The sequence below is a fragment of the Rhinatrema bivittatum genome, chromosome 6 (genome assembly GCF_901001135.1).
Source record: "Rhinatrema bivittatum chromosome 6, aRhiBiv1.1, whole genome shotgun sequence".
In the NCBI taxonomy this organism is placed as follows: domain Eukaryota; kingdom Metazoa; phylum Chordata; class Amphibia; order Gymnophiona; family Rhinatrematidae; genus Rhinatrema; species Rhinatrema bivittatum.
The window spans coordinates 142,450,036-142,467,080 of record NC_042620.1 but is presented as its reverse complement, the minus strand read 5'-3'; the positions used below and the strand labels follow the sequence as shown (position 1 = coordinate 142,467,080).

Below are 17,045 nucleotides of genomic sequence, written 5' to 3'. Positions count from 1 at the left end.
TTTAAAAAGGGCTCCAGGGGCGATCCGGGAAACTACAGACCGGTTAGCCTGACTTCAGTGCCAGGAAAAATAGTGGAAAGTGTTCTAAACATCAAAATCACAGAACATATAGAAAGACATGGTTTAATGAAACAAAGTCAGCATGGCTTTACCCAGGGCAAGTCTTGCCTCACAAATCTGCTTCACTTTTTTGAAGGAGTTAATAAACATGTGGATAAAGGTGAACCGGTAGATATAGTATACTTGGATTTTCAGAAGGCGTTTGACAAAGTTCCTCATGAGAGGCTTCTAGGAAAAGTAAAAAGTCATGGGATAGATGGCGATGTCCTTTCGTGGATTGCAAACTGGCTAAAAGACAGGAAACAGAGAGTAGGATTGAATGGGCAATTTTCTCAGTGGAAGGGAGTGGACAGTGGAGTGCCTCAGGGATCTGTATTGGGACCCTTACTGTTCAATATATTTATAAATGATCTGGAAAGAAATACGACGAGTGAGATAATCAAATTTGCAGATGACACAAAATTGTTCAGAGTAGTTAAATCACAAGCAGATTGTGATAAATTGCAGGAAGACCTTGTGAGACTGGAAAATTGGGCATCCAAATGGCAGATGAAATTTAATGTGGATAAGTGCAAGGTGATGCCTATAGGGAAAAATAACCCATGCTATAATTACACAATGTTAGGTTCCATATTAGGTGCTACAACCCAAGAAAGAGATCTAGGTGTCATAGTGGATAACACATTGAAATCGTCGGTGCAGTGTGCTGCGGCAGTCAAAAAAGCAAACAGAATGTTGGGAATTATTAGAAAAGGAATGATGAATAAAACGGAAAATGTCATAATGCCTCTGTATCGCTCCATGGTGAGACCGCACCTTGAATACTGTGTACAGTTCTGGTCGCCGCATCTCAAAAAAGATATAATTGCGATGGAGAAGGTACAGAGAAGGGCTACCAAAATGATAAGGGGAATGGAACAACTCCCCTATGAGGAAAGACTAAAGAGGTTAGGACTTTTCAGCTTGGAGAAGAGACGACTGAGGGGGGATATGATAGAGGTGTTTAAAATCATGAGAGGTCTAGAACGGGTAGATGTGAATCGGTTATTTACTCTTTCGGATAGTAGAAAGACTAGGGGGCACTCCATGAAGTTAGCATGGGGCACATTTAAAACTAATCGGAGAAAGTTCATTTTTACTCAACGCACAATTAAACTCTGGAATTTGTTGCCAGAGAATGTGGTTCGTGCAGTTAGTATAGCTGTGTTTAAAAAAGGATTGGATAAGTTCTTGGAGGAGAAGTCCATTACCTGCTATTAAGTTCACTTAGAGAATAGCCACTGCCATTAGCAATGGTTACATGGAATAGACTTAGTTTTTGGCTACTTGCCAGGTTCTTATGGCCTGGATTGGCCACTGTTGGAAACAGGATGCTGGGCTTGATGGACCCTTGGTCTGACCCAGTATGGCATTTTCTTATGTTCTTATGTTCTTATCTCTGTCACAGACTAGTGCAGCTGCAACATTCTCTCTTAATACAGAGCAAACTACCTCAAATATTTTCTTTTTTTTTTCCCCAAAATTTTATGTAACCAGGAAGCAACAGCCAAAAAGAAAGAGAAACAGCAGCAAGAGCCAGACTAACCCCAGCAGGAGAGGCTATAAAGAGAAGGGTGGGGAGAATGGAAGTACTCCAGTCAATCTGCAATGATCCAGTCCCAAAGAAGCCTCCAAGTCACTAACTGGGTCACTTATCAATTTGCATTAAGGCCTTACACGTATTATACAGATCCCCAAGCCAGACCACTACAGGAGTGCCAGCCAGTCTGTGAAGTTCTGCCTGGTCCCAAGCAGCAGCAGCCGCCCTCTAGCCCCCTCTGCCCTTGGCCTGTGGGCATTCTCTACACAACACTACTCCCTCATTCCTCCATAACTGTCACACAGCAGTTGACATCCCGTTCCTGCAGCCTGCAAGAAGACAGTATATTTTGTTTAGTGTGAAACCTAAAAAGGGCTGGGTACAGATAGCCTTTGAGGTGGTAATGACACAAGTATGGGAGCGCAAGGCCAAGTCTTTTGTCATGATGACTAACTTCCCCTTAACACCTCACAAGCTCTATATGTACACAATGTACCGTGTGGGCTAGGCACCTACAGCTACACATTTCAGCTCCCTTCACCTTGGCCATGAGTCACTTTTCAAGCAGGCTTCTGTCAAAAGCGTGATGTAATAGAGCATTCGATGCCATAGCCAGAGAGAAGGGCCATTGTATGGTCAGAGATAATATATCTTCTCTATAGAAGAGGCTAATGGGTTATTACTCACTATGACCGGTGCATAGCTGTACAACTCATTGGGCCCCCTCAGAGCGAAAACATAGCTACCAAACCTATAGCCAAGCATTTCCACACCTATTGTACTGGACAGTGTATGGAGCTGAATGCTAGCTAGCTAGTGTCCATTTCACATACAAGACCATGTAACCAAGAGTTAGCAAACAGTATGCTGTGTGAAGAAGGTAACAAGCGCCAATACTGAAGCTCCCCAGTAGGGAGTTTCTTGTTTAGCTCTTGCTGTCTTCCTGAGGAGCATACACTGAGCATTCAAGTTGCATGGCCTAGCCCATTTGGTCTTGCCTGCTAGATAAGTGGTTAATTGGAATGTGCAGGGGCATTCTAGCATGCAAGGTCATGTGGAGGGCAAACCTTGTACCTAGTGAACCGTTAAGACAAAAACTACACAATGACATGATCCAACCAGAAAGTGTATTTTTCAAACCAGTGACCACTTTATTAGTGTAGACATGTAGTGCACTGTTTGAAATAAAGTCAACGTCTTTGGTAATCACATTCTACAAGGACAAGATAGCAAATAGCACAAAACATTGTAAATGAACTGAACAGCACATTCTGTGTAGACCTGTACATACATTGCTTCAAATGGCATCATTACATATCAGGCTTAGCAACTTATCTTTTTGGCACAATCATGATTACAACAAAGAATATAGAAAGCAGAAGTGGCATCCCCAATAGCTACAGTACAGCTCTAATGTTGGAGCTGATAGCAGCCTTACTATCGGGTCGATACAGTAAGGCCGCGTTAGAAAGAGTGCGGCTCGATACTCTAATTGCTTGCAAATGCAAGCCGTGTATGCAAAGTGTTAGGGGAAGCTTTAGGCCCGCGCAACCCATTTTACTGTATAGGCGCTTAATACAGCGCCTATACAGTATCCTGGGTACGCTGGTACCTGTCATTTCAAATGACATTTGAAATGACAGGCACCAGGAAGTGGATTCCAACTTTAACCCAGGAAAACCTAAAAACCGAAAATCCCCTCCTCCCGAAGCGGCTCGACATGTGCCAACTTACCTTTTGTTGCTTTTCAGCCCCTTCCCTTCTCTGCCGCCCTCCGGAGGGGGCAGCCGGCGGCGAAAGCGGCTCGCAGCGTTCCTGCCCCCCCGCGCAGGTCCCGGTTCTCCTGGCTCGGCAAGACACAGCAGCATGGAGGCAGGAGCCCCAGGAGAAGAGACAGCAGCATGGAGGAAGGAGCCCCAGGAAAAGACACAGCAACATGGACCAAGGAGGCCCAGGAGAAGACACAGCAGCATGGAGGCAGGAGGCCCAGGAGAAGACACAGTAGCATGGAGGCAGCAGCAGCATGAACTGAGATGAGAAACAGCAGCATGGAGGCAGCAGCAGCATGATATGAGAAGAGATAAGAAACAGTAGCACGGAGGCAGCAGCAGCATGGGCTGAGATGAGATGAGACAGACACTAGCATCAGGAGCTGGAGATGAGACATGATGAGAAGAGGCAGCAGCTGGACCATGACAGGAGGTTGAATCAAGGAGGATGGAATACATGCAAAGCATCAAGGAGGGCCTTAGAGTTAGGCTGCAAGACCACAGTGGCAGACAGTAGAAGACCATCCCTTCAGCTAGATGACACAGAAATTCTGTAGTGAGGATGGGCCCTGCAGGCTTCTTCCATCTAGCCAGCACAGGAACTCTGTAGTGAGGACGAGCCCAGCAGGCTTCTTCTATCTAGTCGGCCCAGGAACTCGGTAGTCAGGACGGGCCCAGCAGGCTTCTTCCATCTAGCCGGCACAAGAACTCTGTAGAGGGGCCCACCTAGGCTTGTTGGTACAACTGTTCTTATTTGGCTTTCAATGCTACCACCTTTGCTGCTTCATGGCCCCTTGCCATGACGTGGATTGCCACTTGGGGGGCATGACTTTTGGGCACCTACCCCTCGGGCATGTATCAGGCCAGGGACTTCTGCGGGGTGTGGAATCCATTAATGCTGGGGAAGACACAGTTGGATGCTCAGGCATCTTTTGCAGGATTTGTGTGAGCACATTGGTCATACTGTTGATTAATGTGGCCAACATCATTACACCCTGTGTGTGTGCGGCAGTCTGATCCTAAGGCACACTAGGTCAGCCCGTATCTGGAGGAAGTGTACCTCATGCGTCCTTTCTAGCCAGTCCAGCTGCTCGTGCATCCACAACTCTGTTGGTGGCGGGAAGGTTGTTTGTGCTGGTGGTGGTGCTGTGATGGTGGGGTAGAATAATGAAATTTTTGCCTCCAAATGTGGCATGAGAGGGCTGCTCCTGACGAGAACCTAGTACTTCAGGCTGCACCTTGGTGTGTTGGCTTGAAGTTGTGTTGTATCAACTGGCTCCCAGTTCAGGCTGAATTCCTCCATGAAGCTGGAGATGTTCAGGGACACATTGAGTAGGCTGGCTAAGCCCAGGGATTCAAGCATCTGTATAACCTCCTGAGGCTGTGGCTGTTGCTCCTCCTCCTCGCTCACCTGAGTCTGAGCATCCATCAGCAAGGCCCTCTGCAAAAGGGCTGATGCGCTGCTGGTTCCTGGGGTTTGCTGGCTGGGACCGGCCACTTTGTGACGAGAACTGTGGAAACAAAAAATAAGACATAAGTACCAATGGCAGCAAGTATCCATTTTGCATTTGGCATCAGAGGTGCACTTTGCATCTAAAGCATTGTGAGCATCTCATGCCAAATGATGTCACAACCATTGCAGCCTGACCATTTACAGGTGAGGTGAACTTACCAGCTGCAGCTCATGTAGTATTCAGCCGCTCAGTCATGCCCTTGAAGACATCCAGTCACAGCTGTTGCATGAGAAGCTCCTCCATGGGTGTGAGGATGATGGGACAAGAGCTCTTCCTCCGGTCCAGTGTATGTATGTATTTCGGCTCGCCGCTTTTGCCTTCAACTGCACATTCATGTCCTGGAACCTGTGGGACACCTGCTCCCCACTGTGTTGGACACCACTATACTTGGAGATCACCTTGGCTATGGTGCACCAGATCTGACCCTTGGCTGCCTTCGAGGTCTTGGCTGCACAGTTGCTGAACAGCATGGCATAATGCTCCAGGACCCCTCAATCACCATCTCGTTGTCCTGCACACTGAACTTGAGAGCCCTGAGACAAGGGCGCCAGTTGCCTGGTTGTCAGAAGGGGGTGACACTTCTGCTTCTGGAGAGGTGTCCTCCCTTTCCTCACTCTCCCTCCCCCTCCTGCCCTGAAAACTCCCTTCCCCTCTTCCTTCTCTCTCTAATCCTAGCATGCTGACCTCCTCCCTCCATCCTCGCCTGCCTATCCCCTTCTCCTGCCTCCTCCTATTCCTTCCCTCCTGACTATCTCTACTCCTGTTCCTACTCCTACTCCTAGCACTCCTGCCCTCGTCCTCCCACCTCCCCATACTTCTCCTCTCACACCTCTTGCTCCATCCTCCTCACAACCACCACCTCTCCTCACGTCTTCCTCCACTCTTCACTCCTCCACAAAAAAAAAAAAAACAACTGACAAACGTAACAAACAAAAACTTTCACACACAAAAAAAGACAAAGGAACAGGGAAACAGATGAGAAACACAAAACAAAGGACACAGCACTCAGAAATCTCTAGCTAAACTCCTACTCCAACCACTATTCAACAACTCACCTCTTCTCCTCTCTCTCCCACATCTGACACACCCTCAAAGAGGCAGCTGCAGGAAGTCAGGTTATATAAACTGAAAAATAATGTGCCACACACTAATCATCACTAGCTGTGTAAAATTATGTGTTGACACAACGCGGCATGCTGACGCAATGCAATAACGTAACATGCTTTGCATTACTTGCCTATACGTTGCGGTAAACAGGAAATTAGCCTAACCATGCCCTTTTTTATTATTATTATTTTTTTTAACTGCCGGCACTATTTCCATTATATTTATAGCATTTTGCTAAATCTAGGCCTAAGTTAGGCTCAACTGAGGGAGAGAGTCACAGTCGGTCACTCCTAGAGCAGCTAAACAGAAGGAGGGAGTCCCTAGACTGTTACCCTGGAAACAAGCACAATCCAAATTTTCCTCTTCATCTGGTCTAAAATCAGGACATAGTCGCAGCATGGGATGCTTGCCTGCCATCTGCTAGGGACAGAGAAAACTGACAGGCTGTGAACAGCACGGGACCTCTATAAGGGATGCTGTCAGCAAGCTTTTTAGTTTTTGTCACCATCTGCTGGCTGGTGAGCATAGCTCCATTGTCTGGAATGATCTGGCTGGATGAAGAGAAAAATTTATTCTAGTGTGTAAAACAATATTAACAAGATAATTTAAGAGCTTTCTTCAGGGGAAAACCTGAGGCAAAGCACAGACCTTAGGCCAAGTGGCACCTGTGACAGGGAGAAAGAGGTCACCTCTGAAGATGAATACTTTTCCCTCACACTCATGGCACCTTTCCAGATCTTCCTATCTCCAGCCCTTTCCTTTCCTCATTTGGCTGAATCTGATCACTGGCCCTGCCAAAGATCTTCAAGAGGCAGCAAAAGAAGAAAAAAAAAAATAGGCAAAGAGGCCTGTGAGCCAGCAAGCACTCATGGGCTCTGTGGCGGTACCCATTCTCCCGTGCGGGCTTCTTATTACAAGTTTCTTGTGTTTTGAATGGGTGAGGTAGTCAATCCTGGTGTATTAACTTGGTACTCCAGGTAAACTCCGGAGCGTGGGTGCACTCTACACTGTAGACTGTAAACACCAAAAGTGCACATAAACTTCACTTGGTCAAGAAATTTCATATAAGAGTTTTTTTATTTCAATGCGGTGACTCCTGACAGTTAATTATGATATTTGACAACAGTCCCCGACATGGACCCGTGTTTCGCCAGTCTGGCTGCTTCGGGGGGCTTTTTTAACAACAATCTGTATCACATAGAATTCTGTATAGTATGCTGGAGGCTCGTTGTACATAGTTTGTTTGTTTGTCTACTAATTTACCTAGTAGAATCCTAAAAAGCTAGCAGTTCTACTTTACTCAAGCATACCATAAAGATTATTTACATCTTCATTTCAGGCAGGACTGGATTTAAAATGGGGGTGCCCAAAGGCAATTTTGGAAGGGGCTCCTCTGGTCCCTCAATTAGAGGGGGAGGAGAGGGAATTGTCCCCTTCCCAAATAAATCATCAGAGGCAAGAAGACCAGATTCCTCTATCACCCATACTCACCTTATCCCTCCTTATCTCTGCCATTGGAGTCTTGTAGCAGCAATTCCAGCAGGACATTTTAGTAAGGGGTCAGTGAGCTTTCGTGCACTGACAGCCCCATGGCACCCCACCCTCTGACACAGGTTTTCAGAAGGAAGAGGCAGGGTCCTGCAGGACATGCCAGTGCATAGGGGCTCGCCAGCCCTATACTGAGATTTCCTGCTATAAGGGTGGTGTCACTGGGGCAGCAGGCCTGGATTATAGGCATGGCAACAGGAACTGTGCTCTGGTACCTAAAAGGTTTGGCACAAGAGGCAGCTACCTATACCTAAATAGGGGCCTGATTTCAGGCTGGAAACATTTCTCTAGCTAAGTGAGATGAATACTCCCATAAGCTATGTTGGCTTCTTCCTCTGCCTTATTTTTTTACTATTATATATGGAATTACTGGAAATAATTTAAAAAAAAAAAAAAAAAAGAACAAAAAAAACAAAACACTGCTCCAAAATCTGTAAATTAATATAATCTAAGTCTCTGCCATAGTGTGACACATCACAATAGTGATATACTATTCTTTTTAGAAAAGGCTGCAAGGAAAACTAGTTAAACTTAATAATGATTCAATCAGAAACCATCTACCAACTTATGGCCAAAAACTTTTTTTCCCTTTTTTGTTAAAACAGACCTTTTTTTTTTTTTTTTGACACAACGGTTTCCTCTCTTCCTTTATGCTTCCAGTACAGTCGGAACTAGGGCTGGGATATAATGCTTTGGCGCCTTCATTTGCAACTACCTGGGGATTTTTCCCCTATTTTATTTCCTTTCCTGACTTATTTTAGTCCAGTTTAAGATTGACAGCATTCAGTCTGGGATCATGCAACAGGGCTCCTCTTCTGGAACAGCACTCATGCACCCTAAATCCAGCCAGTAGTTGTCATCACTGTGCAAGGTCTATGAATTCCTTTCTCATAGGTGCTGTGAAATACTACCTTACAGCTTCTCCCCACCAGCCCTGGCAGACTTAGGCAGCAGAAGATCTGAGTTGGGAAACAAATCTAGGTCCCTCTGCAAGGTCACCAGGCTGGCTTGGTATATCTTTTTTAAAGGTGTCTACTTGAACAATTACTAGTTATTCTGTTTCTCATTTTTATTGTAACACTTCCTGAAGCAAAGCTGAAATCATGTACGCCTTTACCTCTTTGAAAGATGCAAACTACCTGTTCCAAAACATTTAAGGCTATGTTAAAAATATTTTTGTTTAGGAAGGCATTTTATAAATATGTTAAATATTTTGTTATTCAGTTTGGTTTTTAGCTTCACAATATAGATTTAGATTGTTATTTTTTGTTTATTTCATTTTATGTATGTTTTTAAGTACGCCACCTAGAGCTTTCGCAGTGGGCAGCCTATAAATACTCAAAAAAATATTAACGTGTCCAACTGGTAACCCCTCAAACTGTTTTGCAACTCAGTTGCTCAATTTTTCATTTCATCCAATACCACAAAACTGAAAAAGTCAAAGAAGACTTTTTATTTTTCTCCCTGGACTTAAATCAGAAAGTTCTGATGCTGTAAATGGAAGTACATTTCTTCAGTCAGATTTGAAATATCTTACCTCAAGATAATTTATCACTTTCAGAGGTCTGCACTGACATAATTCCTTAGCATTCTTATTTATCACTGCATTTAGAATTTCTTTCAAATCCAATATGCCATAGAAAGGTAAGATGTTAGCCATGCCTTCTATTTCTAATTGGTTTTCTGTACTTGATGTTCCTAGTAATCATAAAAAAAAAAAGAAACATTAACATCCTGATACAAAATATGTAATGAACATAAGATATGCCATACTGGGTCAGACCAAGGCTCCATCAAGCCCAGTATCCTGTTTCCAATAGTAGCCAATCCCAGTCACAAGTACCTGGCAAGTACGTAAACATTTGATAGATCATAAGCTGCTATTGCTTATTAATTACCGTAATAGCAGTTTATGGATTTATCCTCTAGGAACTCATCCAAACCTTTTTTAAACCCAGTTACATTAACTGCTGTAACCACATCATCTGGCAATGAATTCCAGAGCTTAACTATGTGCTGAGTGAAAAAGAATTTTCTTCGGTTTTAAATGAGCTACTTGCTAACTTCATGGAGTGCTCCCTGTCCTTCTATTATCTGAAAGAGTAAATAACTGATTTACATTAACTCATTCAAGTCTTTTCATGGTTTTGTAGACTTCTATCATATCCCCCCTCAGTCGTCTCTTCTTCAAACTGAACAGCCGTAAGTTCTTTAGCCTTTCCTCATAGGGCAGCCATTCCATGCCCCTTAATTTGGTCACCCTTCTTTGCATTCTCTCCAGTGCAGCTATATCCTTTTTGAGATGCGGTGACCAGAATTGCACACAGTATTCAAAGTGCGGTCTCACCTTAGAGTGATACAGAGGCACTATGACATCCTCCGTTTTATTTTCCATTCCCCTCCTAATAATGGAATAATCCACTTTAAATTATAATCTGATTTACTACTAATCTTTAAAGAAGGATATTTTATTATAATATGTTAGAAATCATTTATTATAAATCTGAAGGCTGGCAATGCTGGAAATCCTATATCTGCTTGGTCTAAGTGGAGTGGTAAAGCCCTTTAAACAGTTGACTGAATGTCCCACATACCATAATTCCAACTGGTAAAATGCAAAAGCAGAGGAAAGTTCGGAACTAATGAATGACAGTATGTTTTCCTTCACTGTAGTAATATACAAACCTGCTACACATAATCTTCCAAAAAGGAACTAAGCCAACCATCCACTGTATCCCTAATACCCACTTCTCTCAACCTTTGCAGCAAAATAGTAAGGGAAAGGGAATCAAATGCTAAGAATACATCTAATAAAACTACAATGATGGCACTATTTATGATCTAGTTCTCTCAAGATGGAGTCAGAGACATACAAACAATGTCTCCGTTCTCTATTAGGGTGCTTTGAGAAGGTGTTTACTATAAAGCTCTTATTACTGCACTGTAAATTTACTCTGATTAGACTTGTAGAATCATTGAAAGTTACTGACAAGATGAAATATGCTGAAAAGTCAGAAAGATACGAGTTTAATCTTAAATTTCATTCCTTTCTTCTGGGCTCAATTTACAAGAAATTACAAGATTTACAAAAGTCCAAGCCTCATTAAAATATATATGAGATAAAATTATAATACTACCCTATTACGAGAATGTTGCGTTAATGCTATTCAATTATGAAAAAGTTATGACAACAGTCACTGGTATAGAGGTTAGAGATGTAACCTCTATATAATTCCTGGCATCAGTGAATGATCTTTGAAAGAACTGATCCTATTCTACTATATGGTGACATGTTCTCTGCATAAGATATATCTTATTATTTTCTCTTCAAGCTGCTAGCTCTAAGCATTTATTCAGCTCCCATCACCTGACCTCTACAAAACCCATATTGACGCTCATTTAATATTTTATCAAACAGGTTCTTGACAGGAATCTCTCCTTGTCCAGTCAATCTCTCCTGCCTAGATTTTGAAAGTATGAGGAGCTTCTGGGTTAGAAGATGAATCTCTTATAATCTCTCTTAAAGGGAAGGTAGGGAAAGAGCCTCGGAGGTTCTTTCTGGGTACAACAGTGTCTTTTTGCTCTCTATCAATACCTTAATTTTGTTTAAATCGGGTCTGGGCAAGTATTTCCTTTCAAAATGGAAGTCCCATTAAATATGCTTTCATAGAGAAGACTATGGACTACTGCTTGAGCCAATGATTTCTTCTAGCTGAGATGCTTTAGGCTATTGAGTTTGCCAGCTGAGTCATAGGATGTGTCCAGATCTAAAGTTTGAAAATCTTTGATATATGGTTATAAGAACATAAGAAACTGCCATGCTGGGTCAGACCAAGGGCCCATCAAGCCCAGCATCCTGTTTCCAACAGAGGCCAAAACCAGGCCACAAGAACCTGGCAATTACCCAAACACTAAGAAAATCCCATGCTACTGATGCAATCAATAGCAGTGGCTATTCCCTAACTAAAATTGATTAATAGTCATTAATGGACTTCTCCTCCAATAACTTATCCAAACCTTTTTTGAACCCAGCTACACTAACTGCACTAATCACATCCTCTGGCAACAAATTCCAGAGCTTTATTGTGCGTTGAGTGAAAAAGAATTTTCTCTGCTTAGTCTTAAATGTGCTACTTTCTAACTTCATGCAATGCCCCCTAGTCCTTCTATTATTCGAAAGTGAAAATAACCGAGTCACATCTACTCATTCAAGACCTCTCATGATCTTAAAGACCTCTATCATATCCCCCCTCAGCCGTCTCTTCTCCAAGATGAACAGCCCTAACCTCTTCAGCCTTTCCTCATAGGGAAGCTGTTCCATCCCCTTTATCATTTTGGTTGCCCTTCTCTGTACCTTCTCCATCGCAAATATATCTTTTTTGAGATGCGGCGACCAGAATTGTACACAGTATTCAAGGTGTGGTCTCACCATGGAGCGATATAGAGGCATTATGACATTTTCCACTCTATTAACCATTCCCTTCCTAATAATTCCTAACATTCTATTTGCTTTTTTGACTGCTGCAGCACACTGAGCCGACGATTTTAAAGTATTATCCACTATGATGCCTAGATCTTTTTCCTGGGTGGTAGCTCCTAATATGGAACCCAACATCGTGTAACTACAGCAAGGGTTATTTTTCCCTATATGCAACACCTTGCATTTGTCCACATTAAATTTCATCTGCCATTTGGATGCCCAATCTTCAAGTCTTGCAAGGTCCTCCTGTAATGTATCACAGTCTGCTTGTGATTTAACTACTCTGAATAATTTTGTATCATCCGCAAATTTGATAACCTCACTCGTCGTATTCCTTTCCAGACCATTTATATATATATTGAAAAGCACCAGTTCAAGTACAGATCCCTGAGGCACTCCACTGTTTACCCTTCTCCAATGAGAAAATTGACCATTTAATCCTACTCTCCGTTTCCTGTCTTTTAACCAGCTTGTAATCCACGAAAGGACATCGCCTCCTATCCCATGACTTTTTAGTTTACGTAGAAGCCTCTCATGAGGGACTTTGTCAAATGCCTTCTGAAAATCCAAATACACTACATCTACCGGTTCACCTTTATCCACATGTTTATTAACCCCTTCAAAAAAATGAAGCAGATTTGTTAGGCAAGACTTCCCTTGGGTAAATCCATGTTGACTATGTTCCATTAAATCATGTCTTTCTATATGCTTTACAATTTTGTTCTTGAGAATAGTTTCCACTATTTTCCCGGCACTGAAGTCAGGCTCACTGGTCTATAGTTACCTAGATCGCCCCTGGAGCCTTTTTTAAATATTGGGGTTACATTGGCCACCCTCCAGTCTTCAGGTACAATGGATGATTTTAATGATAGGTTACAAAATTTAATTAATAGATCATAAATTTCATTTTTTAGTTCCTTCAGAACCCTAGGATGCATACCATCCGGTCCAGGTGATTTGCTACTCTTTAGTTTGTCAATCTGGCCTACTACATCTTCCAGGTTCACAGTGATTTCGTTCAGTTCGTCTGACTCATCACCCCTGAAAACCATCTCCGGAACTGGTATCTCCCCAACATCCTCATTTGTAAACACGGAGGCAAAGAATTCATTTAGTCTTTCTGCAATGGCCTTATCTTCCCTAAGAGCTCCTTTAACCCCTCTGTCATTTAATGGTCCAACCGACTCCCTCATAGGTTTCTTGCTTTGGATATATTTAAAAAAGTTTTTATTATGAGTTTTTGCCTCTAAGGCCAATTTCATTTCAAATTCTCTCTTCGCCTGTCTTATCAATGTTTTACACTTTGCTTGACAATGCTTATGTTTTATCCTATTTTCTTCAGATGGATCCTTCTTCCAGTTTTTGAAGGATTTCTTTTGGCTAAAATAGCCTCTTTCACCTCACCTTTTAACCATGACGGTAATCGTTTTTCCTTTCTTCCACCTTAATGCGCGGAATACATATGGACTGCGCCTCTAGGATTGTATTTTTAAACAATGTCCATGCCTGTTGAACACTTTTAACCTTTGCAGCTGCACCTTTCAGTTTTTTTCTAACTATTTTTCTCATTTTATCAAAGTTTCCCTTTTTAAAATTTAGTGTTAGAGCTGCAGATTTACTTATTGTCCCCCTTCCAGTTATTAGTTTAAATTTGATCATGTTATGATCACTGTTGCCAAGTGGCCCTACCACCGTTACTTCTCTCACCAAATCTTGCGTTCCACTAAGAATTAAATCTAAAATAGCTCCCTCTCTTGTTGGTTCCTGAACCAATTGCTCCATGAAGCAATCATTTATTACATCCAGGAACTTTATGTCTTTAGCAAGTCCTGATGTTACATTTACCCAGTTAATATTGGGGTAATTGAAATCTCCCATTATTATTGCACTGCCAAATTGGTTTGCTTCCCTGATTTCTCTTAGCATTTCATCATCTGTCTGACCATTTTGTCCAGGTGGACGGTAGTATACTCCTATCACTATACTCTTACCCAACACACATGGGATTTCTACCCATATAGATTCTACTGAGCATTTAGTCTCTTGTATGATCTTTATCCTGTTGGACTCTATACCCTCCCGGACATAAAGTGCCACACCCCCACCAAGTTGATCCTCCCTATCATTGCGATATAATTAGCACTATCCCATTGGTTATCCTCCTTCCACCAAGTCTCTGTGATGCCAATTATGTCAATCTCATCATTTGCTGCTATACACTCTAACTCTCCCATCTTACTACTTAGACTTCTGGCATTGGCATACAGACATTTCAAAGTGTGTTTTTTGCTTGTTTTAACAACCTGCTTTTCAGTTGTTTGGGATAATTCGGAAATAATTAGCTTTGGTGATTTTTTACATATAGGTATATGAACTGTGTTTGCATTTAATGGAACCTCTCTATTGGGATACCCTAACTCTCCTGTTTCATTAGTATCCTTCAAGGATACATTTCTCCGAACCATGCACTGCTGAGTGACTGTCGGCTTTCCCCCTTGTTCTAGTTTAAAAGCTGCTCTATCTCCTTTTTGAAAGTTAGTGCCAGCACTCTGGTTAAGGTGGAGCCCATCCTTTCGGAAAAGTCTCCCCTTTCCCCAAAAGTTTCCCCAGTTCCTTACAAAATTGAATCCCTCTTCCCTGCACCATCGTCTCATCCACGCATTGAAACTCTGGAGCTCTGCCTGCCTCTGGGGACCTGCACGTGGAACAGGAAGCATTTCAGAGAATGCCACCCTGGAGGTTCTGGATTTCATCTTCCTACCTAAAATCCTAAATTTGGCTTCCAGAACCTCTCTCCCACATTTTCCTATGTCATTGGTGCCCACATGTACCACGACAACCGGCTCCTCCCCAGCACTGTCTATAATCCTATCTAGGTGACGCGTGAGGTCTGCCACCTTCGCACCAGGCGGTCTTCACGTCCACCAGCCACCCTGATATCTACATTTCTAATAATCGAATCACCAACTATGATGGCCGGCCTAACCCTTCCCTCCTGGGCAGTAGCCCTGGGAGATTTGTCCTCAGTGCGAGAGGACAATACATCACCTGGAGAGCAGGTCCTTGCTACAGGATCACTTCCTGCTACACCAGGGTGATGTTCTCCTATTGGGAGACCTTTCTGATCCATGTTGGCTATGTTCCATTAAATCATGTCTTTCTATATGCTCTACGATTTTGATCTTGAGAATAGTTTCCACTATTTTTCCAGGCACTGAAGTCAGGCTCACTGGTCTATAGTTACCTAGATCGCCCCTGGAGCCTTTTTTAAATATTGGGGTTACATTGGCCACCCTCCAGTCTTCAGGTACAATGGATGATTTTAATGATAGGTTACAAATTTTAATTAATAGATCAGAAATTTCATTTTTTAGTTCCTTCAGAACCCTAGGATGCATACCATCCGGTCCAGGTGATTTGCTACTCTTTAGTTTGTCAATCTGGCCTACTACATCTTCCAGGATCACAGTGATTTCGTTCAGTTCATCTGACTCATCACCCCTGAAAACCATCTCCGGAACTGGTATCTCCCCAACATCCTCATTTGTAAACACGGAGGCAAAGAATTCATTTAGTCTTTCTGCAATGGCCTTATCTTCCCTAAGAGCCCCTTTAACCCCTCTATCATCTAATGGTCCAACCGACTCCCTCACAGGTTTCTTGCTTTGGATATATTTTAAAAAGTTTTTATTATGAGTTTTTGCCTCTATGGCCAATTTCATTTCAAATTCTCTCTTCGCCTGTCTTATCAATGTTTTACACTTAGCTTGACAATGCTTATGTTTTATCCTATTTTCTTCAGATGGATCCTTCTTCCAATGTTTGAAGGATGTTTTTTTGGCTAAAATAGCCTCTTTCACCTCACCTTTTAACCATGACGGTAATCGTTTTGCCTTCCTTCCACCTTTCTTAATGCGTGGAATACATATGGACTGCGCCTCTAGGATTGTATTTTTAAACAATGTCCATGCTTGTTGAACACTTTTAACCTTTGCAGCTGCACCTTTCAGTTTTTTTCTAACTATTTTCCTCATTTTATCAAAGTTTCCCTTTTTAAAATTTAGTGTTAGAGCTGCAGATTTACTTATTGTTCCCCTTCCAGTTATTAGTTTAAATTTGATCATGTTATGATCACTGTTGCCAAGTGGCCCCACCACCGTTACTTCTCTCACCAAATCTTGCGTTCCACTAAGAATTAAATCTAAAATAGCTCCCTCTCTTGTTGGTTCCTGAACCAATTGCTCCATGGAACTTTATGTCTCTAGCAAGTCCTGATGTTACATTTACCCAGTTAATATTGGGGTAATTGAAATCTCCCATTATTATTGCACTGCCAAATTGGTTTGCTTCCCTGATTTCTCTTAGTATTTCATCATTTGTCTGACCATTTTGTCCAGGTGGACGGTAGTATACTCCTATCACTATACTCTTACCCAACACACATGGGATTTCTACCCATATAGATTCTACTGAGCATTTAGTCTCTTGTATGATCTTTATCCTGTTGGACTCTATACCCTCCCGGACATAAAGCTACCCCTTCCACTGGGATGGCTGGGTGGCTGGATAAATCCAACATTGCAGTGTTCACCCCAAAGTTGTAAAAGTCATAATATTACCCACAACTGCTGAAACATTCAGAGGCATTTCCCGGAGATACGTGCATAAGCACTCAGATAAGTGCAATTTTGATATATATATATGGAGTTCACAGCGTCTTTTATATGCAAAAGAAAATATGTTTAAAAAATATACACCACTCGTGTCTGATCAAAGAAAAAACATTGAAAGAAAAAGTATCAATCTGTATGACTGGTGATTATAATTTCTTTTTTTTTTTTATTATTTATAGTTTATGAGAGTTTTTCCAGATTTTTACAATATGCAAAAAATCAAAGAACAAATTTGTGTAACATAAAGTCAAATCATCAATCATTTCCCACATTATTATTCATTCCACAAATTTCTAGTCCACGACATGGGAGGAA

At 42.2% G+C, this 17,045-nt stretch overlaps 1 protein-coding gene across 7 annotated transcripts in view; it reads right to left on the bottom strand.

The window, feature by feature from the left end:
• The window catches only part of PMS1 (PMS1 homolog 1, mismatch repair system component), a 302,687-nt gene that overhangs the window by 14,315 nt on the left and 271,327 nt on the right, over positions 1-17,045 (bottom strand). For 4 of the 7 annotated variants that reach the window (XR_003857402.1, XM_029606010.1, XM_029606007.1 and 1 more), the window contains one exon: positions 9,115-9,275. The exons of 1 other annotated variant lie outside the window; for it this stretch is intronic. Coding sequence is in view for 3 of the 6 variants with exons in the window: in XM_029606010.1 (XP_029461870.1) it covers positions 9,115-9,275 (161 nt within the window). In the remaining 3 variants the exon portion in view is untranslated. Of the gene's footprint in view, positions 1-9,114; positions 9,276-17,045 lie in introns of those variants that run through there. 2 more of the 7 variants (XR_003857404.1, XR_003857403.1) reach the window with 1 other exon arrangement.